General features: G+C 33.1%; 2 protein-coding genes and 1 long non-coding RNA gene across 5 annotated transcripts; 2 read left to right on the forward strand and 1 right to left on the reverse strand.

Moving 5' to 3' along the window:
- Window positions 1–10893: 10893 nt before the first annotated feature.
- LOC118036008 (scarecrow-like protein 22) lies at window positions 10894–15555 on the forward strand. Of its 3 annotated transcripts, XM_035041694.2 has the most exons (3): window positions 10896–11231; window positions 11474–13800; window positions 14692–15555. In XM_035041694.2, the coding sequence occupies exon 2, from the start codon at window positions 11633–11635 to the stop codon at window positions 13772–13774; it is 2142 nt and encodes a 713-aa protein (XP_034897585.1). In that variant the 5' UTR covers window positions 10896–11231; window positions 11474–11632; the 3' UTR covers window positions 13775–13800; window positions 14692–15555. The 3 variants fall into 3 exon arrangements, 2 of the variants coding, with proteins under 2 accessions (XP_034897583.1, XP_034897585.1); XR_012167815.1 differs by having other exon boundaries at window positions 10894–14558; XM_035041692.2 differs by having other exon boundaries at window positions 10895–13800.
- A 3619-nt stretch (window positions 15556–19174) lies between these two features.
- LOC118036012 (uncharacterized) lies at window positions 19175–21828 on the reverse strand. The gene is made up of 3 exons (XR_012170330.1): window positions 21321–21828; window positions 19702–20980; window positions 19175–19627 (listed from the first exon to the last, which is right to left on the reverse strand). It is a non-coding gene; the product is annotated as an uncharacterized lncRNA (long non-coding RNA).
- Window positions 21829–22126: 298 nt separating this feature from the next.
- LOC118036010 (uncharacterized) lies at window positions 22127–22650 on the forward strand. The gene has a single exon (XM_035041696.2). The coding sequence runs from the start codon at window positions 22280–22282 to the stop codon at window positions 22451–22453; it is 174 nt and encodes a 57-aa protein (XP_034897587.1). The 5' UTR covers window positions 22127–22279; the 3' UTR covers window positions 22454–22650.
- Window positions 22651–24566: the final 1916 nt, after the last annotated feature.

Genomic DNA, 24566 nt, shown 5'->3' on the forward strand with positions numbered 1-24566 from the left:
AAACTAGCACTTTTAACTCATCTAAAATATATAGCCCCCCTTTATATGACTTGTTCTAATCAGCTTTTGAGACCTCATATCCTGCATATAATAAAAAAAAGAGGGAAAAATAACTAAATAATTGCTAGAATCACATAACTAATTAATAGAAGCAAGATTCAATGTGAGTTTCATAATAAGATAAACATTAGAGAAATACAAGTGAGGTGTGATAACATAATCAACACTTCTTAAAGGCATAAGAGTGTCATCAACAGTCATGATAGGAATAAAAGACAAAGGAGACACATAAGCAAAAGATGAAAAATCTAGAGACATGATGCGAAACACCAAAATCCAATACTCATTCAAAATATAACATACTTGAAGAATTAAGAGGCAACTGACATACGAAAAAAGAAGTAGACATAGCTTGTGGCTGTAAGGAGAGAACTTCTAAAATTTCTTAGTTAAAGTACTAGGATCGGTGAAAGGACTTGATGAAACTATGACTGCAGTATTAGACTATAGTGGTTTGTAACCCTGAGGTGGATTATGAGCATTAGATTGTGTTGATTGTCATGTTTCCAAGCTTGAGATTGCTGTTGCAATTGGTTTCAGAATAAGACTAAAGACGTATTTTTTCAACCAATAACTCACTAACAACTGAGTCAATAGAAGGAAGTGGAGAATGATGCAAAATTAAACCTCTAAGTCCTTCAAAATCACTGTGAAGTGTCGTTAAAAATTATACTAGTCATTGATGCTCTCTACAAGCAATATAGACACCACATGGTTTTAATTCTATCGATTATGTAAGAGCCAATTAATCTAAAAAAATTATCATAGCAAAATAAAACTCTTGAATACTAATATTCTTCTGGTGAAAAACTTACATGTCATTCTCTAATTGACATTGCTTTGCAAGATTTGATTGAGTAAATAACATTTGCAGGTGATCTCAAATCTTCTTTGTTGTCTCATACTTCACCAACCATGTATCTATGAAATACTTAACAAAATTGTTAATCCAAAAATAATTTTTGCATTGTTTGCTTCCCAAACATCTATCAAAGCAGCATAACCCTTATCAGTATTCATAGGTTTCACAGAAGTTCCATTAACATATCTCTACATCCTTTTACCCATAACAAAATTTCTCATTACATAACTCTAATACGAATAATTCTTTACATCCAACATCACACTTATAGACTAAAGCAAATCATCTCTTTCAATAGTCATAATCAACATTTGTTTCTTTTAGTAGTCATAATCAACAAACAAAGAAAAAAAAAAAAAAAGAAAATTAAATACCAAATTGCAGAAATTGAATGAATACTCTCTCAAAATTGTACAATCACTAAAAAAAAAAAAAACTAAAAGTGAAACCCTAAGCTAATCGGCGTGCTGCTCCCTGTAAATCCTTAGCCAACTCACAATGGAGTTAGAATCGTGAAAGTTGTGTTTGACATTAAAAGTCTCGTTTCATGAAATCTGACTCTAATATCATGTTAAACAACAATAATAAAAAAAAAACAGAGAAACACCGGAAAAAAGTTAGGGTTTTATTAATATTGCATAAAACAATTAAAATAATAAGTTTAACCTAAATACAAAAAGACTATATATAAATTAAACAGAAAAAATTAAAAAATTATTTCACCCTTACTAAATAATAAAACAAAATAACACTATATTTTTAGCCAAAAACAATCTAAGCTATCCCTGGCATGTTCTAATCATGGTTTTTCTAAACATTTAATACAAAAACAAAATTTTCGTTTCGCTTTAATATACTGTGTGAGCCCTTTGGGTTCCTCCTAGTATTGTTTCTTCTCCTGGACAGTGATAAAAGGAAAAGAGACAGTGTGGATGTACGTTAAAGACAAGTGCAATCAAACTAGGATTGTACCTTCATAGACAGTGGGAAACACTTGAAAACATCGATTATATGCATGCCTGCAGTACACATATCTGGCCATTTATGCATCTCTTACATTCATAGATTTTGCATTTGGTGCAGCTTGTATGGTCCTTTCAACTATTTATCATCACAAGGGAGCTTCAAAGGTCTTCTTAAATTCTAGTAATTCTAATTTGCTTCCATGGAATTAATAACAATAATGATAAAAACACAATAACAGTACAAGCAGCAAGGTTTTTTTTTATTGTGTTAGAGGTATTTCTTTCATAATATTTTTTTGTTTGAATTGTATTAAAATAATATTTGTATTTTTTTAATTTATTTTTAATAACGCAACTCAGAATAATAAAAAAAATAAAATTAATTAATTTTGAAGAGATATAGTTTGACCGGAATTCCTCCCACCAACTAAAAACCTGCTACCATGCAATTGGAGCTCGCTTTCTCTCTGCGCATGATGAAGGAAGCCAGATTGAGATAACTACAAAGTCTGCAACGGGTCCTCATTGATGCATTCAACCTATCGTTATAGCCCTCGATTGGCCCTAGTGAGAAACAGAAGGGAGCGACAGCAACATTGGAGGGAGGGATTCATGTAATAATCATGTAATCTGTCATCTTAGAAGCTGACGAAATCTAGCGAAGAAAAAATCCTCAGCCTGGTACATGTGATCTTGTTGAAAGTTGAAACTCTGTATACATGTGGCTCGATCGTCTTTTAATAATCATACATCTCAGTTTGAACAAAAAACAAAACAAAACAAAACAAAAGAGAAAACATTCTATAGAGCAGTGGCCTGGACAATGACATGCACAATGTCGTTTTATATGCATCCTTGTATTTGTGGGTAATGAATAGTGGAACGCAGATGCATATGATGATGATAAATAGCCATCTCTCAAGAACACGGGTAGCTTTGTCTTCAAACAAAAGGGCCCATATTATTCCATGGTGGCACGATAATCCCTCAATCTTCCATGGGAGTCCTGACTGTGTTTTTATTTTTTCTTCATGTAAATGATCAAGGTAGATTGATAAAAAAAATTACGATATCATAACATTAAGAATTGAACGTTCTGTGTGATCTGCTCGTCTTTCAATTTCTGATAAAGCGATAAAATCTATCCCTTTAAATATTTAATTAAAGGTTAAAACAACAAAGCACTTGGTGATGATAATGATCTCGAAATTACGACTTAGTTAACAATTATTGTGGTGTGGATCCTACTAATTGCAACATTTTCCAACATAAAGAAAGTGAGAGACGGAAAAAGAAAAAATGCCGGGACGAATTTACTTCCCCAAGAAAATCCCTCCCGACCTACTCGCACACCCCACCAAATACTTGAGCATGAATTTAGTCTGATCTTGGTCATAATCGGTGAAAAAAAATGATGAACATGTTCAACATGCAATGCCATTTATTTTGCCCTACTAATGTGTTGTTGTCATTAAATTTTACGTGAACTGGTCTGTTTATTTTACTGGCAGCTCTCTCTATTACATTCACATAGACCGAAAAATCATTTTAAAAGGTACCTATACATAGTATTTGGGTGTTTCTGCTTGTGCTGTACGAGATAAAATTCTCATATATAGTTCTTTCTTGGAGGGGGAGTTTTTCTAATTTACCTATCTTAATAAAATCTATAATTAGTTTAATTAACGTCTTGAGATTTAGATGACTGCACATGATATAACTAGTAAATACATTCCTCCTTATGTCAACATAATTTTAGCAATTATATAATGTATTATTATTTAACTGCATTAATTAATTTACTTTTACTGTACAATGTTTATCCAATCATCAAATCAGAATCCTTGATGGAATGTTTATGACTAAATATTTACCCAATCATAACAAACAATAAATGTAGATCTAGAAATATCTTTAAATTCAGGATTAAGAAAAATTATTTCATCATTAACATCACCATCATTATATATTGTAATATTAAAGCCTGACATATTATAATTTTTATTTTTATCAGGCTTAAATGAGTTATATTTATGTTGATTAGTGAATAGATTATCAAACATACTCTCAACACTCATTTTAAGCAAATCTTTCATCAATAACATGTTTTGACCACTCCTAGCTAACTTAGAAAGACTAACAAATTATGATGTTCCTTTACCAAATCATAAAAAATTAGGACAAAAAAAAGAGTTGGTCAACTACCCATGTACAATACCATCTTGTTTAATCCACTTCGAATAAAAGAATCAATCATTGTCTTAAGAATATTATCATATGTAATTTGGTACAAAATAATACTAATGTTTTTTAATTTGACACCTCCAAGTTATATCAACTTTAATATCATTATAATTCAACGCAAGTTCATGATACATAACTTGTTTCTTTTTTGCAAATGACATTTAATAGCACATTGCTTTCGCCTTTCGCTGTTACAAGTGATATTATTGTTTACATCAAGAGCAACACTACAACCATAATAATATAACATAAAGTTATTATAAGACATTGTGTAAAAAATAATAATAAAACCAAACCCGATCAATTTAACACAATTCAAACAAAATTGCATAAAATCAACCTTCTTTGCATGAATTCATAGATAATTTCAATCAATCCATACAAAACCCTTGAATTCATTAACTTATCCAATTATTTAACATCGCTAAAAAATTATCAAAGTCCAACATAATTCTTGTCATTTCATGCTCAGAAGCATAAAATCAACCCTAATTGTATGAATTTTAGCTAATTTTAAACAATCCATACAAAATCATCAAATTCAACAACTTATCCAAACATTCAACACAACATAAAATTCATCAAAATCTAACCTAATTCAAGTTATTTTCATGCTCGATTGCATGAATTTATAGCTAATCTCAACAATCCATACAAAATCTCCAAATTTAGCAACTCTTCCAAACATTCAATGCTATGTAAAATTCATTAAAATCTAACCTAATTCATGTTATTTTCATGCTGAATTGCATAACCAGTCTTAATTGATTTAATTTATAGATAATCCAAACCAATCCATACAAAATCCTTAAAATTAGCAACTTACACAAACATTCAAAGCAACGTAAAATCATCAAATCCAACCTAATTCGTGTTATTTTCATGATCAATTGCATGAAATCAACCTTGATTAATTTAATTGATAGATAATTTATCAAAAAATGAACAAACCTTAATTTCAAAATAACCCTAAATAATAATTTAATAATAACTATTCCAATCATGACTTCAATATAAAACCTATAAAATTAATAGCAATCTAAAATGTTTACATTGCTTTTTTTTTTTTATCGGAAAGTGGTGGCAACATGGTGGTCACTACTAAAGAGTGGTGACAATGTTAGTGATTACAATTTCTAATGATAAAAACTTGATTGTAGGCTTGAAGACAATGATGGATGTGATTTATGGGTGCTTTATAGCGAAATAGAAGATTTGTTTTTGGTTTTTTTAGAGAAGAAAAGGGTTGGTTCTTGGGTTTTTTTAGAGAGAGAAAAAGGGGTAGGGTTTCTAGTTCTATAGGGGGAGAATAAAAGGGTTGGGTTAAATTTCACAATTACAACATGGTAAGTTCTTACAATTGTGAAACGAGATAAGGTAAGTTGTTGTGATTGTGAAGCGTTATATACATGAAATCTCGAATTTTCAAATCACGACAAACTCAAATCATGCTATTTCACTAAATTTTTTTGATTTATTGTGCTATTTTTAACAAAAAAAATCCTATTGAGCTCAATTTTAAGGTACTAGGAAAAGCATCAAATTATTTGAACTTTGACTATAAATTACTAGTTTCCCTCCCTTCCATCATTCATGCCATATAACGTAACATATTGTTAGCAATATTTAATAATCATAATTGAGACAAATCTTTATTTTTATCGGATTGTTGACATTTTTTTTCTTATTAGCTACCATGTCTTTTATATTTTAAACACAAGATGATAATACAAAGAGCTACTAAAAAAGGTAAGGATTTACTTTTGTGAGAAGAACTTAATAAGCTGTCAAACCTTAGAAATAAAAATTAAAAAATAAGGAAGATATAATTTTTTAAGAAATCATATAGAAATTGTAATTAACAATTTTATTAATAAATAATTATTTTTTTAATAATCTACCCTTAAAACAAGGATAACAACCTTTCAAATAGGTCTTTAACTAAAATTTTCAAGATAGGAATAATCAAAACTCTCATTCAAATAAAAAAGAAGAAATATAAAACCTAAAAAATAAGTTAACAATTCAAAATTAACTAGGAAAATAATAAACTAATAAAAATAGAATATTCTTAGCCTAATTTTAAGGCCTTCTCGATCTCAGATGACCAGAGAAATTCTACTCTATAAGGAACATAACATCTAGAATATTTTAGAAATTTTTTAACTCGATCCAAAAATCAAATTAAAGTTTATGTCTATTATCATAAGGCTACGTGTTTGACCAACATCTCATGCATCAGTCTCTCCATGTTGGAAAGAACTTATCCTCTAGTTTAAATTATTTTTATCTCGATCTTATAAATATCCAATCAAGGCTCTCTAAGCCCCTTTTAATTTTTCAAACTTTATTTATCAATATGTGTTATATTCATATAATCTTTAAACAAATCTACCCATGCGATAATATTAGTCTTATAATCAAAAGGGTCAACATAGCCTCAATCAATATATATTTTTTAACTAAGCACTTCCATATTCTCGTTGCACTTAACCTCTAACTCTTTACAAGATATTTTCTCATTCTCTAATGCATATACCATACTGAAATTTCTTAAACAAGCATTGAAAGGAAATAATACAAAATAATTTCAATGGATTGAAAAGAAACAAACTACCTTTGATTACAGAAAGACTTATTTAGCTAGACATTTAGTGTTGGCCTCACCAAAACTTGTTTGGCCTTTAAAGCTACACATTTCTACTATTTAAGGATCAATTGGTAGCATGTTAGCATAGAAAAATAAAGTTGGACATGAGTAGGATATTTATTATTTGTCATGTTTTTATTGATATTAGAGATTGTTATAGTTTAATATAAAAGCTTTATTTATCCTTATATTTTACATATGCAAATCTTCATTGGTACATGTTATTAGTTGGTAAATTACAAGAAAATTTTTATAAAGTACATTTTATCTAAACCTTTTTTATGAGGTCATATTAATAAATATACTTTGACATTGCTTGAGTTCAATTTACATACACACCTTAAAGAGCAACCACATAACAAGTCTTGATTGATCTTTTAGTTGATCACCTTTTTTATCATATCAACTATGAATAGGAATGAGATACTGACATTGTTATGGAAGAGCTTGTTTCATGAGATTTATAATTTGTTGGAATGAAAACTTAGAATAAGGTAGGTTTAGTGGTGGTTTCTCTAATAGGTCATAATGTGATCTTATCATTTTAGCTTGATTTTCTCTACACTAATAATAAAGCTAAATATGAGGTTTCAATCCTAGGTCTAGAAATACTACTGAATTTAAGGGGCATAATCAATAAAAGTAATATGATATTTTATGCTTATTATAACTAATTAGTTGTCGATTATAACTGTGAATATCTTACACTAACTCTATACCATATAGTGACACAAAAACCTTATCAAAAGGTTTACTAATTTAATTTTAATTTTTCAATGAGATAAAATAACATAAAAGCCAATGATGAGGCTCAACATGGATGATGGTATAAAATGATCTTTGATCATCATGACGTAATGTTTGTGAGGATTACTAGATATTACTGGTATGTAACAAGGGTATAATGAAAAGCAAAGTAGTAAAATTCTTGTGGTTGAAAATGCACAAGACATTGATATGAAAATTATTGCTAAAAATTTCTCAAATTTATATGTTTTGGAAGAAAGATTAGGGATTTTATGTTAAGCGAAGAACTGGGCATCATTGAGAATTAATAAAAGAACTGCAACATAGTTTGTTAAAACCTAAACATCGCGCCTAGAATAGCTAGAGCATACTTGTTTAAAATGATTTTATTAACAATAATGTCATATAAAGGAGAATAAATGATATTTTTGGGTAACATTGCTTATTTTACACATCATTCATGATCAACTGGTTTGATCAGTCTTAGCATTTAAATGACAATATATATTTTTTCATTTGTTCTAAAATAAAAGAGTATGAATGGACATTATTTAGATAAAAAATAAACATTCACGTGTCGACTAAGTAAAAACAATAGTTGTTCACTAACAAACACAAAAAGAAAGGCTAAAATCAACAATCAATAGTGAAATCAATAAAGCATAGGAAGAACTCAAATCGATCAGGGAAGTTAGAAAGCGGTCGATCAATGAAATTAGAAGTTATGATCGTCTAAGAAAGTTAGAAGTCATTATCAATCAAGAAAAGACATCTAACCACAAATATGATAATTCACATGATTGGCTAAAAAATCAAGTCTTTTTTAGAATAAGAGTCCTCAACAAATTAAACTAACAAGAAATATAGTCTAGTTATGGTTTATAAGATTGTTAGGAAGGAGACGCACTTGGACATGAATTCAAATTGTATTAGAATTGATTGTATAAATCTTTACCCATCATGAATAATTTGTACAGGGTTAAAAATTATAATTCATGTAGGATTTAAATTTTGTAACATTATACAAATGGTATCCATTTACTAGAAATGATGGTTACTCCAATATACATAATTTTGTTTCTATAATTTACCTTTATTTTGCAAATTATTTTTCCTTTTTCTTTAGAACTTTTATGTTTTGTTTATCGCTTTCTTATGTTTTTTTCTATATTAGTTTATCCATATTTTTTTAATCTATTAAAATCAAGTAGAGAATCTTACACTTCATTTGAATTATAAAATTGTTATCTATCCTAATTCAAGATTCATTTTCTAATTATAGTTTCTCCTTAATGATAGGAAGAAATAAAGAACAAATTGTATAATTGATCGAGAATTATTTGAATGATAAACAATTAAGAACAAAATATCTCTCCATTCTTTTTCCCTTTACATTCATCTTCTAAACATGATAAAACAATCAAGTGAAATAGATAAAGGTAAACAAATTTATATGTATTTTTTTTAATATGGAAAGAAATTTACATTTATTATTACTCCATTACTCTGTAAAATAATAAAGTGAAATAGATAATGGTATACAATTGTAAGATTGTTTTAGAAGGATTATCCTCGCCTTTGTCTTAGAATATGAATTACCAATTTCAACTAGTTTTTTTTTGCTTGTTATAATTACCATGAAAACTTACATACTATTTGCTTGTTCTTAGTCTGAAGAGGTCTTCATTTGTTGCGATCATCTCTATTAGTTAAGATACTAATCCCTGGCTTTATTGAAATCTTTTCCCAACATAAACAAAAAATGTTCAAGTGCTAGAAATATGTTTTAAAGAAGTAAGAGAAATTCACGATTTGGGTCATAAACCTAGCTAGTTTAAAACTTGATTTCATTTAATTACATGATAAACAAAAACAAAAAAAGTATATCGATCAAATTAAAAAGAAAATGACCATGATGACTTGAAAAAAAAAAGCTTGCCAAAAGGAAGAAAACTATAAAGCTCAATTCCTATCCAAACTAATTCTAAATGATGAAATTGAAGAAAATAAAAACAAAAGAAATTATCGATTAAACATGAGTTAGTATGTCGAACTCATGTCCCGGATCGTGAGGCCAATATAACACCATAAGAATTGAATAAAAAAATCACGATACTCAATTCCCAATAAACCCAATGTGAAGGGCTGAAAAAAAGAGCCTCAATTACACAAATGTACTAAAAAAACACCAGCAAAACTTGGCAAGTCCACCGAACCCTATAACCTGAATTATGTGAACGAGATAACTTAATAGAAAGAGAAATATAAAAAATTACAAAACTCGATTCTCGATTCAACTCAATATTAAATAATAAAATAATAAAATATTAATTTTTAAATAAAAGACTCGAGTTAGTCAAAGCAATCCATAACCTAATTCATAAGATCAAGATAATCCTATAAAAAGAATGATGTAGGTGAAAGCATAAAGGACAATAAATAAGGATATAAAGACATAATTGATGGGTGAAATTGATGGGTGAAAGGGTTGTTAACTCGAACTTTAAATTTATAGTTTTGTTTTTTTAAATTATATAGTTTGTCTTTTAAAGAGGTTTACAATCTCTTTAAATTGGCTAGAAAATTGACTTGTAATAGATAATAAAATCAAAATCCTTAAAGATATAGAAAAATAACATAAAATCCATGAAAAACAAGAAAAATTGACCCAAAAAGGATATTCTAAGCCTAATTTTTAAAAACCTATCTAGAAAATGAATTAATAAAGCGTGTCCCACTTGTAAATGGATCTTGAGAATTTTTTTATAAAATTTTTAATTTAATCTAACAATCAATCAGATCAAAAAGTTACGGTCATCAAGGTAACATTTGAAAAGAAAAATTCATTTGTTTCATATTATCTAAAATTCTATTTTATATGGATGAGTTGAAAATGGTTAAAATAAACGGGGTGTATATCAATTGCTACACTCCAATAATTAAAGAAAGATTTTTTTTTTTTATTATTAAAACTATTCTTTACTTCACTCCTAACATTAATTACTTTTAAACCAATTTAATATATATATATATATATATATAAATCTCATTGTTTGATATTTATGAAAATTTAATCTATTGGTTAAATAATAACATTTTTTTTTAATTTTTATTTTTAAGTTATCTTGAATGTTTTTAAAGTATCATGATAAATATTTGTTTGATCAAGTAATTAAGTGTTATAAACAACTTGGAACAATAGATATATTAGAAATAAATATTTATAAATTGATAAAAAATTATTTTGTATATTTTAATAATAATTTTGAAACGTGGAAATAAGCCGGTGTTGAGAATTTTCATATCTGTTGAAAACTCAAAACGAATATCGAAACAGAACAATATTGATAACTTTATATTAAAGGGTAAAAAATAGAAAAAAAAAAAAAAAAAAAAGAAAGAGAATGAGAGGAGGGGAGAGGAACACTTTATTGCCTTTTTTATGATGCACGCATCAATGGCAGGACACAGAATGATGGTACATTAGTACTGTTGAGACAGAAGGGCTAGAAGAAGTGAAGAAACAAAGAGCTATTAACCACAACCACAGCCACACAACAAGTACACACAGAGAGAGAAAGGAGAAATTCGTATGGAGTTGAAGAAAGGAGAAAGTTAGATAAAAATCATGGAGCTCACCAGTAGAAGGAGAGGATTGGTGGGTGGTCAAGAACTAGCGAAAAAAGATGTTTTGTTGTAATGGGTGAGTTAAAGAAGAGAGATTCATGGCATGCAATGAGATATGATATTGGGTTAAAGAAATCTGAGTTTAAGAACAAGAAAGTTCCTCTCTTCTTTCAAATCTGAGTGTTAGCCCTCTTGAGAGCCAACGCCATTGATAATCCTTTACTTCACCACAACAAATCTTGGGCCTTTTCTTGATCTCTCTTCAAATTCTTTTGGCTTCTTAGGTATTTTATTTAAGGGATGCCCTTTCATTTGCAGGCCAAAGGGGGTGTAGATATTGCTGGTTTTGCTTCAATTTGTTCTCAACAAGAAACTAGGACGCACAGGCAGCAGCAGCAGCAGCAGCAACAACAACAACAACAACAACCTCTTCAAGTTAACAGCTTTGCAAGCAAAGAACCTACCTCAGTTCTTCATATGAGAAGAAGTCAAAGCCCACCCACATCTGTTTCGACTCTCTCTTCCTCCTCAAACGGCGGCGCCGGTGGAAACACCACTAACATCACGGCAACAGATAAAGCAGTGAACCCAGTGAGCAATGAAAGGAAAGATGAATGGGCTCCAGAGTTGCAGCCAATCCCAAGTGGACTAGAGTTTGTTTCATCAGGAGCAAGATGTGGACTTGGACTAGAAGATTGGGAGAATATGCTGTCAGAGCCGAGCCAAGAACAATCCTTTTTGAGGTGGATAGCTGGGGATGTGGATGACACACAGTTTGGGCTAAAGCAGCTGTTGCAAAGTGGAAACAATCAGCTGGAATTTGATGGCAATGCTGGTGCTGGTGCCGGTGGTGGTGGATTGGGGATTGTTGATCAAGGACATGGATTTGAGTCCTTAAGTGGAATTCCATGTGGGGTGTCAAGCATTGGCACTAATTTGGCTCCTTTTCCTGGTCCTGGGGTTTCAAATGTTGGGTCTGGTTTGGTTGCTCCTGGTTCTTTTTCTGGGTTGGTCAATTACAAAAATGTTGGATTCGGACACAACAACTCTAGCGTGCAAAGCCCAGTTTTTAGTTCTTCATCTAACAGTGTATCACTTCCACTTTCTTTGCCTCCTGGTATGGGTTATCATCATAATCAGCAGCAACAAATCGAGGCCTCGGAGGAGAAGCCGCATTTACTAGATCCACAGGTATTGATGAACCAGCAACAGTCTCATAATCCGCACGCTCAAAATCCCAACCTTTTCTTGCCACTACCATTTTCCCAGCAAGAAAATCGGCCCCTCCATTCCCAACTCAAGCGCCACAATTCTGGTGGTATAGACCCAATCTCTCATGTAATCCCTAAACCACCATTCTCTGTTCCTGGGCAAGAGTTTTTGCTAAGAAAACACCAACAACAGCAACTGGGGTTTCCACAGGGAGTACAATTTCTTCACCAACAACTTCAACAGAAGCCGTTGATGGTGAAGAAGGAAGATTTAGGAGTCCAGCAACAGCAACAGCAACAGCAACAACATGCTTTGTTGGACCAGCTCTTCAAGGCAGCAGAGTTGGTAGGGACTGGGAATTTCTTACACGCGCAAGGGATATTGGCGCGGCTCAATCAACAGCTCTCCCCCACTGGAAAGCCTCTCCACAGGGCAGCTTTCTACTTCAAGGAGGCTCTTCAATTGCTCCTTCTCATGAATAATAACTCAGTCACTGCCCCACCGCCTAGGAGCCCCACCCCATTTGATGTCATCTTCAAAATGAGTGCTTACAAAGTCTTATCTGAGGTTTCTCCACTTATTCAATTTGTCAACTTCACTTGCAATCAGGCTCTCCTTGAAGCAGTTGATGATGCAGAAAGTATTCACATAGTGGACTTTGATATTGGATTTGGCGCTCAATGGGCCTCTTTCATGCAGGAACTTCCGCGAAATAGAGGTGTCCGGTCGTTGAAAACCACTGCTTTTGCCTCTCCTTCGACTCACCATCCTGTTGAACTTGGTCTTATGCGTGATAACTTGACTCAATTTGCTAATGAGATTGGTCTGAGTTTTGAACTTGATGTGATTAACTTTGATTCCTTGGAGCAAAACTGTTATTCTCTTCCCTTTTTCCGAACAAATGAAAATGAGGCTGTTGTGGTGAATTTCCCTATTTGGTGCTCTTCAAATCAACCATCTGCATTACCGTCACTGCTGCGCTTTATAAAGCAACTTTCACCAAAGATCGTGGTGTCTTTGGACCGAGGGTGTGACAGAAGTGATCTTCCGTTCCCACAACATATTCTCCATGCCCTCCAATCTTATGTACACCTATTGGAATCATTGGATGCTGTTAATGCAACTACGGATGCAGTGAACAAGATTGAGAGGTTTTTGCTCCAGCCTAGGATTGAAAGTACTGTGTTGGGGCGTCTTCGTGCACCAGAAAAGATGCCAAATTGGAAGACAATCTTTGCGTCTGTTGGCTTTTCTCCTGTAGCTTTCAGTAACTTCACCGAAACTCAGGCAGAATGCGTGGTGAAGAGGACTCCAGTGAGGGGATTTCATGTGGAGAAGCGGCAGGCATTGCTTGTGCTTTGTTGGCAGCGTAGAGAGCTTATGTCAGCTTCAGCATGGAGATGCTGAGCAGTAACATTATGACAAGCAAGGAGGTTGGTTTTTTTATCAGCTCACAGTTTGTTAGAGGTTCCAACTCGATTTACTAAATGTGGTTTTGTGTCAATAAATTTTGTACTATTGTTGGTCCCTCTGTTAATGACTTAATATGAATTGTCTAGCTTGTGAGTCTCCTCTGCTTGTGTTTATCTCGTCCCAGTAGAACAAAACATCTAATTAGACAATCTAGGGTATGATTTGTTTCGGAAATGGATATCTGCTGCATAGTAATTTGATGTTATTATGGCAAAATGGTTCTTTTGTGTCTGTTAAGATGGTTGTATTTTGTTGTGTACTTGACAACAGATGAGAATTCGAAATGGAAAACGAAATTACCAGAATTCTAACGTTTTTAAGTGAACAATATGGCATTATGTTTCCTAATGTCCACCTTGGTACTCTTGTGTTTTCCCCGTTGTCACTACTGTTACTGACATTGCATTTAAGGAAGTAATAGAGATGATGTAGAGGTTTCATTAGAGCATGATAAGAGAGATAAGGTGATAAACCAAGCCAGAAACCAAGGAAATACACATCCAGTGCTGTTATCATTTGAGTCTCAAGATATCCACTTTTGTGTCTTGGGTTGCTTCACCATTAATAAGTAAATTGAGCATTTACGGGCAGAGAAATATACTATAATTTAAAGTTCTTGTGATCATTGTTATCAATTAAGGTGCGCTCGTGTGCTGTCGATTGCTCAGTCGTCCTTCACTAAAGGTGGATGGCATAAGAGTTTATTTTCGCTGGAGGGGTGAGTGAAATGTTGTAAACTCAAATTGCTGTAATATTGTCTAATTAGGCTACAGTAAATTCACTCTCGAGAGCTTTCATCGTCTTACTGTTTAGAAGCACTCTCTAATTTCTGCGCGCCTCAACCCTTGCAGATTTCCCATGTATGGAGGTTGAGCCCATTTCCTTCTTGTTGCAATGCCCTGAATTTTAGTCTGTTCTGTCAAATGTGATGATGGTGTAGCGAAGGTCTGAAGCAGCGAAGGACCTTGCACAGCAGGATCTACACCACTTATCTATCCTTTCAGTGAATCAATATACATACTCTGTGTTGTTTAGTTCATGTTGCAACTTAATGAAATACACTTTATGGCTGCCTTGGATGCTTTTGAAATCATGATCGATATCTCATAGCTAGCTGCAAATTACAACTTTAGAAACCTGAAACTAGTTTCTGCACCTTCATGCATAACTTCTGGCCTCACTGGATTCCTTGCATTGCAAAGAAGATCGTGGTAAAAAACCATGTTTGCTTGTTTCTGGGTTTTCTACTCGGGTGTGATCTGTGTTTATTGGTAGTTTTAGATGTCAGAATCTCATGTGATTGCAATCTCTTGACTCTGCTTTTTGAATGTTTTCTATGGTAGCAGCACGATTCAAAAACCACAACGTTTATGCCTTATCTCAAACACAAGTTATAGGAAATGAATCCTTGCCTAGATAAGTTACTCTTTATAATTGTTGAATCCCTTGATTGGCTGTATTGCTGTCTGATTAGTATATGATGGCCGAGGATAGATGGAAATCCCAGCTGGAAGGACATCGTTACACTGTAATTTCTGCTCTCTCTGTCACTGGAACTGGCTAGGGTTCCTTCATTGCCTTCATGCTTTAGAGAAGTAAAGCTAGAAAAGCATGATATTCGATTAGCTGACTTCTGTGTTTTCAATGATAATAGATAAATTCACAGAGGCGATTGGACGCCATAACCTTGAGCGGCAAAAAAAAAAAAAAACAAAGACACCTAAGATTAGCATAGCATTCCAAAGCAATCATGACCATTTAAAATAACAGCACATGGCTTTGTAGAATCTGGTCGTGTCTGAAAACTTTGCATGTATTGCACCCAACAACACGTAACGCGTCTTCCTCATTCTTTCTTAATCAAAATGCTACATTATTATTATTATTATTATTGAGTTCCCAAGTATTACAAATTCATTGTCAATGAATTTGCTATTTTTAAGGGATTACATCTAATAATTGAAGCTCTGCTTGCTTACTTTACTCATCCTTGTTTTGTATTTGACCTTGTTGGCGCTTTGTTTAATCCCATATTTTCTATACGTCTTGCCTTGTCTAGTCACATATGCTTTGTGGTGGTTAGACACGGACAATAGGCTGGGTGTCTGGTGAACGCCCTCCTGCCATCCATGCAGTCTTCGTCTTTTTATCATTCAAAAGCATAGCTCAAAGGAGTTTTCTTTTCTTTTTTTACCACATTGAGAAGAGTCAAGTCTCTGCAGGCGAGTTCTCTGCGGATAAATTAATTTGGGTGTGGATTCTTGGTTTTCGTCTGAAGAAATTAGCTCGAAGATACCCAAATGACCATTGGTAACAGTAATAGTAGTCAAAAAAAATGAAAAAGGTTGTTTTTGCTCCCTAAAGCAACCTTATGGTAAAACAGCAACATGACCCACTTGATTCTGGATTCTAAATCATGTGGACATTAATAATTGAATAGGAGGAGAGTAAAGCAAACCATAGCAATAGGAGAAGATGCCTTCGCTGTTTCTAATCCGAAACGAGCTCGCTCCTAAAGAAATCCCTGCCACCAACTTCGATAGGGGTAAGAGATTTATTTAATTTGATAAAGGAAACTTTATCTAATCAAACAAATATAATCCTGAGTTTCTCAGTATAATAAGGGGCTGTGTGGGTCATGTAGCTCCACTAAGTCTCTTGTTGGTGTAATAGGTTGATGCGTTCGTCATCACTTCCATCAATCCACAGGGGCTCAAGATCCGCTGAAGAGAAGATTGAAAACTTCCATTAATTTAACATGAATAAAGGCGAGAATTCTTCGTGCCCTTCCCTAGCTCCAGTCGCTTTCTTGAAATGATTTTTCGTCCACCTGCCTGTAATAATTTGTCTCTTGGCTCCAAGGTCAAGGATGAGCCAATCAACCAAATGGAGGCTCACATTTCTGTAAATAACATCATAAAATATGTTTGGGTTTAGGCTCGATTGTGTGTGTATATATATATAATCTGCTAATCATTCGTTAGAGTGCTAAATAGAAGTAAGAATCAGCTGAACTGAAACCCTAAAGAAAACTTATATATACAGTAAAAAAGAAAATTCAAGAAACCTTCTTCGTCTTAGAGAACGTGAATTAAATGAAGGGATACAAGCGAATCAAAAGTTTGTCTTCTTTAAACATTTGACCTAGGTTGCCTGAAAGAGACATTAATTTTTAGGATTGAAGGGAAAAGAGTTCATAGAGAATCCAAGGCCCGGACCTTTAGCCCAGCCAAAGCGTCCAGTAACCTTTACGGGTTAGTACACGTCTGCATCGATTGACAGAGACGTGTCGACTCGTCGATGCGAGCCATCCAGAATATTATTTTAATAGATTGGTGTCTCGTGATATTTGCTAATATATAGCCTTTTTACTGTGTTATTGAAAGAGAAAATTCGAAACAATGTCAGCATGCATGACAGTTCATGTTCTTTTTTTTTTTTAAATAAAATAAATAATACTATAGCCATTTTATTGTGAAAAAACATTTAAAATACCTTATTATTGTTATTTATTCTGAGAATTTTTTCTGGCGTTTTGCTTGAAGGAAACGATTACTTGTACTCCATGGAAGCATAATTCAATTATCATATTTTTTAACAAATTAATTACGTAACAATATGTTGGAAGCATTTGCATAGTTTAAAAACATTAAAAAAATAAATAAAATTCAATAAAAAATAGCCTTTAAACATAAATGGAGACAGGAGACAACAAATTAGGTATCAAGTTTTGGAAGTCGGAGAGCAAGGTATCTCCATGCCATGGAACAAAAGGAAGCTTTCTATGCCATGCATCCTTTGTAACAGTGTCATGGTGTTCTTTAAGTCTTATTAGTGTGTTTCGTAGTGTGGTAGTGGTTGCTTTTCAAATAACTTTTCCTGCCAAAATGCATATTAATGATGTTTTTTTATTTTTTAAAAATTATTTTTGACATCAACACATTAAAAAGATCCAAAAAGTACAAACAACACTCAATTTTATTAAAAAAAAAATTAAATTTAGAAGAAACGCGGTTTGCACGACGTTTCTAAACACATTCTGTATGTATGATGTGTAGCGTATAATGTTAGATAAAAATCAGGATTCTCAAACCTTAATACTGCATGATAATAAAAAAGATAACTGATATGTTATAAATTTTTTTGAATAATCTGAATAATAATAAAAACTTCAATTATTTATATAAAAATCTTAAAAAACCCCTTAATTAAAGGGTTCAATATGAAAAACTAATTAAAACTCAAAATTAAATAGAAAAATACTAAAATTAAAAAAACAACAACTTTCGAGTAATAATCCAATAACAAATATATATATATATATATATATATATATATTTTTTTTGTTATTTGAGTCTGATTCAATATTTAAATTTTTATTATTAATATTTTTATTTGGCTTTATATTTAGTCTTATTTATCTGATCCATGTAATATTTTCCATGTAAATGTACCTGTGAGATGGAGTTTGAAGATTGTTCCAAGTTAAAAGAAGGAACTTCATTAAAACTACAGAACTTGGATAAAAAAATTACCTAATGATGTCAGATCTATATCAATCACGCTGTCATTCTGGTTAAAGTACCACGAGAGGGTATTTGTTATTGTTCTGGTTTGAAAAAAAATATTTTATAAAAGATATTTTTAGTTGAAATTAGTTTGTTATTTATACATATTTAGTTAAAATTGAGTTTAAATAAAAAATAATTTAATGTATTTGGTTAAACATGCTTTTCAAATTAAAGTTATAAAATAATTAAAAAAGATATATTAATATCGATTGTTTTTAATTTAAATATTGTAGATTTAATTATTATTATTATATCATTAAATAAATAATACTTTACATCAAATATTTTTTATTATTTCATTAACTTATCTACAATTTCATCATGTATGAAATTCATCTGATAAGAACTATAGTTTTAATGGTTTTTTGAGCTTGCAATAAAATCAGGTAAAATATCATCACAAATAAAATTAGAATTGTAATTAAATTCCACAAATGTTACATCATCATACAATGTTCTTTTAATTTATATAGTATTATTAAATAATATTAAATATTAATTTTTTAAGTAAAACACAATTTAAAAAAATAATATTTTTTTACACGCGGTCTAATAAATACTGTCAAGTAGTTAAAATCATGACATTGTTCACGTGAATCATGACATTGTTCCCGTGAACATTGCTAGGTGAATAAATTTCACCTTAGCACTGTTCACTTCAAGTGCCAGGTGGTTTAATTCACCTAGTATAGATGCAAGAAGCTGCTCTCACTTGCTTTGTGTGAGCCGGCAATTTTAATATAAAATATATGGGTTCCACACAAACATTAAATTGCTTTTTAATATTACCAAACATGATATTTATATGGTTTGTTTTAAAAGCTAAAGCTATTATGTAAACAAACATTCACTGTGGCTCCCTTTTGCTTCAAATCTAAGTAAATCGAAGAATATGGTCGGGCTAAATTTAAAGTGCATTTGCATATTCTAAAGTGGAAAAATGATATATTTTTTTTATATGGATATCCGAGTCTATTTATACATATTTCAATTAATTTTATAAATTTTAAAATTAATAATTATATAAATTTTTAATAATTTAAAAAAAAAAACTTGAAATTCATGATGATCATTAAAAAATAAATCCAAAATGCTACACATTTTGGGGAAGCAACGGCTGGAGAGAAAGGGCAGGAAAAAAAAAAACCCCACTCTGTGAGGGGCTCTTGAAAACTTACCCCATCAGCTTTCATGGCAAATCATCATCAGCTCATATCTAATAAACAATACAGATTCCACATGTTATGTACTAGGAAAAGATTGAGAGACAAAATTCTAGACACAACTCACCAGCTAGCAATTCCAGCTTTATTTTTGAAGCTCTAAAACACATTTTCTCGTGTAAAGTGTAATCATCCATCACTTTTCATTTTCATGTGCCAAAATGCTTTTGTGATCAGGAAGCCTCCTAGGAGTGAGGGTTTGGTTTGGACAAGATGGATGGGCTCATGAACTGGAAATTGGCTCTCCTCCTCTGATCATGTTGAGCAAGGAAATGTAGAGTGGGTCACCCTCAATCAACGCTCTGCTTGGCCAACCATGTCTGCAGTTTTCTTCCACCAACCTAGCAATCAAAAACTTTAGTTCTAAGCTTCAAACCTGTCATCTTTCCTTCCTTTTTCTTTACCAAATAAACCTTATTCAATTTCTAAACCCAATGTTGGTGTCCCTGGTTAAACAGAGCAAACGTGCCCACATTTAACAAACCATTCTAACAATCGCAGTAAACATGCATTAAATAAGCAAATGGAAATAATCAACATTCCTCCTTTTCTTGCCAGGATGCAAGCAGGTTCCAGAGTCAATGGACTCTGAGCAGCCCGCTGCAGATCTTGGCTCTCAAATTCCGTTCTAACATGAGACGATGACTTTTGGTTAGATAAATAAATGGCTGAGGCTTTTGTGGAAGTCACGCCTCGTTGCCTCTGCATTTGCAAACCATAAGACTAAATTAAACAGATAATCATGACAGTGAAGCCAAAATAGAACAATAAGTGGCGAAATGGCTGAAGTACAAGAAGGAGAAAAAAGACATGGATTGATTGCTATGCGTATGCAAGAAAAGCTCAGGTTGTTGTCACACATGACACAACCTTTTGCTTGTCTTTTGTAGATGCTTTGCCACCATATCTTCTCCCATCCAATCTCTCCAAGTTTCCTCCATTGTTTTTCTCTCTTTAGGCATGTCCTTGTCTGCGTTAGAAAAACGCAGTCCTTGATTTCCCTTTCTTTTATGCTAAAACACAAAAGTTAGCACTCAAGCATGACAAAAAGTAATTGAAATGCAGGCCTCAAATCTCTCTCCCATCTCCATCTCCCATTCTATCTCATTTTCACAGCCATATTGGTCCATTTTCCTTTTTCTTTGGACCATACAACTTATTAGTGGAGCTTTGGTTCCACAAAACTCTTAATTGGACGGCTTCCAAATCCGAGATTTCCCCTCCATCTTTCTATCCCCACTTCCCTCCTTTGTTTTCCAACCTTGTCTTTGAAACTTTACGTGATCTCAACAATGGTCAACAAGCATTCGTAGAAAGGTCACTTTCATGGCCTCCCGTGTTCTTTTCTACAAACGACATCCAACCAATTAATATGTTTATTATTGTAGATCACAAACAAGGCAGGATACAAAAAGCAAGTTGATAAGGACTAACATTATATTAATTTAAGATTTTTATGCATTTTTTTCTTACTAATTACAGGATCATCTTTTATAGAACATAGAGATTCAAATAAAATCACACCAAGAGTTTCAATATTGAAAGAATCATCAATTATATATTTCATTGGAGTTAAGAAGGAAAAAATAGATCTTGCACATTTCATTAATAGAGACAAGTTGACATTTGACCACAATATTCTTAAGATTTAAGTTTCTTAATGGAGAAGGAAAGAATCAAAGAGACCTATAGAAGGGGAAATTCAAGGAATCCTAGACCTACAGCCTTTGTCTCGGGTTGTCGAATCTCACCCTTGCTAGAGGAAGGAAAGTCACGAGGCTAGGAGCGCATCTTATGCCTAGTGGTTTTGTAGCCGGTGATTGGAATTCTTAGATCGAACCCAGGTTACGGATGCACCTCCCTTCCCTCCCATATTGGCACCTGTAAGACCTTTTCGTCTCTGCTTTGTGACTTTCCAGCGAGGCTCCTCTTTAGATCCGCCGAGCTTACAGCAAGGTAGGTAGGGTTGACAATGGTGGCGGGGACAGGGGGGCTGGTGGGAGCCCCGCCCCTCCCCTGCAAAAAAATAGATTTATATTTCGCCCCTCATAAAACTAGAAAAATTTAAATTTTAGGACCAAAACTAGTTAAATTTACCCCCCCTCGAAATATTTTCCTAGTTTTGCCCCCCTTAAAATAATTCTCGGCTCCGCCCCTGGTTGACAGTACATTGAGTGATTTTATTTTCTATTTTATAAGGTTTCTCAGCACTCTAAATTGAGACCTATAGCAGAGAATGATGAAGTAAATTTTCTAGAGAGTAGAATTCTCTGTATGTGTTTCTACAAGTGAACGGTAATTTTTTTTAATTAATTTTAATTTTCAAATTAATTTACATGTATTTTAATTAATTTTATAAATTATAAAATTAATAATTATATAAACCTTTAATAATCCAATTGAAACTCGAACATGTCAGCACGATATTTTCACTCATGGTGAATAGGTTATGTTTTTTACACAATTGAAAAAAAAAAAAAAAAAAAATTAACACCAGCAGTTGTCGTCATTGTATTCATCACTGTTAACTTCCTCTGTTTTCATAAAGAGTTTAGAGAAGTCTAAAACCCTCTCTTTCTCTCTCTCTCCCGCGGTCCACTCAGATCTAAATAAATAAACCCTCTTTTCGTTTGGTAAAAGTAAAGATGGGGATAATTCGGAGCGGGTTCTCGTTCATCGCAGGGACGGTGTTCGGCGTCTACGTTGCTCAAAACTACAACGTTCCAAACGTAAGGAAGATTACCAATACTGGTCTCTTAATCGCCAATCACATCGAGGAAACTTATAGGAAGCCCAAGAAGAGAGACGGCGATGATTGATTTTTATTACTTATTCCCTGTTTTTGGATTACAGGTTCTTTTTTTCTTTTCTGTTTAGTGGTTTTAGGGTGCTTCGTAGGCTGTTCTGCGAGCTTTTTGTTTGGGATTAGCAAGATCTTGGGTTTTCTAGTTGGAACAGTTTTGTTTTAATCAATATTTTGAATTAATAGAATTTTTATTTTTCTGTTTTCGTATCATTCTTCAATTGTTTCTTACTACTGGAAATTGATGATACTGGCCTAGTGCTTTTCACAAGAGCAAAAACAAAATGTGGTTGGGATTGCAATTAATGAATGTCAAAACAAATTGTACTGTTGCTCGCAATTTGATTATTTGAGGGATGCATAAATTGAATTGATGCTTAAAATTAAAATGCATAGGTTGCTAGGACACCTGTTTGCCTTGCTTGATATCGATTTCAGTAGTTTTGCTTCTTATTTTGGTGAATAAAACTGCTGCACGGTTTTAAAATTATACCCAGAAGGATAAACTAAAATTGGGTTCTTATGTTCTTATGCAATGGAGAGGTTCTTAACTTGACTGGGGCATCCTTCCAGCACCGGATGGTTTGGTGCTCTTTCTACCTCACAAGTCACAACTTCCATTCCCGACTCTTGTGCTTCTCCAACCATCTCTTTGTTAGTATATCTACAGGTTATGACTGCTGTGCTTGGCTCTGCTAGCTAGTCATGTGCACTTCTGGTGTGCATTTGAATCCCTTTCAACTGACTATAGCTCCTTTTCAATCTAGACGATGGCGCTCATTGGTGCTGTTATATAAGAATGACTTGTTAAATTCTCATGAAGGTTACCTCCTTACATGGATGGCATGAGTTACTTTTGGTGCATACATTTCCTGGTTTGTTCAATTACAATTGAATAACGAACAGAGCTTTAAACTTCTGAATTCTGATTGAAAGAAATTTTACCTAGAAATAACATATAACATCACACATGAAGCATAAAGCTGATTAATTTGAAGGATTACACAGCATGTTCACGAACCGCTTATACCTTCCAACTCCAGGCTAGCAACTTTTAATCAATCGTCAGGTACACAAGGTTGTGCTACTCTTCTTTGTAGATGGAATCAAGGGCAAATGGTTCTTCATATTGTTCAGTGAACGCCACTGATTGATGCGTGCCATTTGATCTGGCCTCAAACTGGACATTGATCATCGATCTATAATTTTCAGGATTTTTTCTGTTTTTCCAAAGAGGAAAACTGCTTTCCGCACATAATATTCACTCTCAACACTGGTCCTGCTCAAACACTGTCATAAGACATGTTGCAAGTTAGTGAGGCAAGCACTTGGTATATCAGAAATCTTGACAGATAGTTTCTGATCAACTAGTTCACCTTCACCTTCACCTTCTTAAATAATATTTCACCCATCAGATTATTTCTGCCTTCATAATTCTGCAGAATAGTTTGGGTTATTCTATACATGGAATTGGCAGCTAAAACGTTGAGGGGCCACTTTGAAGGGCTTTCAATTTCACATTGATTCATTTGTGTCTTCTTAAAATCCTCAAACCTGTTCTTTGCAGCATCAGCAAGTCCCTTGAGCACATCCTTTGTGCTTGGAGGGACAGTTTTCAGGGATCCACATCTAGCCACTTCTGGTAGAGATCAACTCCTAGCCACGCAACCTTTTCCGCTTTCCTGATGTAATAAAATATTTTTTCGCATCCAGGTAATCTTCTATTGAGTTTGACATTCATGAGGGCTCCATGTACACTGCAAATCAGCTGCTTGATTAAACTACTACTAAAATTTGGAAGTGCAACTGCAGTGGTTGTCAGAGTCACCACAGGAAGAGTCCAACAATTAGGAGGTTCGTCACATTCTAGAAAGAGAACTAGGTTATAGTCAAACTCTTTCACTCCCTTAAAACCTTCTGCAACAGTTGATTTTTCTAACATTTCTATGAGATATTTTGGCTGTTTCTTTTTTCCCCTCTGCAGCCAATGATCAGTGACATCAAAGTTGTTCGTCATCATCAGATCAACTAGTTCACCTTCACCTTTAAGATGCAAAACAAAATGGCTGAGATCCATTTTGGGACCGGAACGTGACTCTGATCGCGAGTCACTTGAAATGCGGTTGCTG

This window comes from Populus alba, chromosome 1, assembly GCF_005239225.2.
Source record: "Populus alba chromosome 1, ASM523922v2, whole genome shotgun sequence".
NCBI lineage: Eukaryota > Viridiplantae > Streptophyta > Magnoliopsida > Malpighiales > Salicaceae > Populus > Populus alba.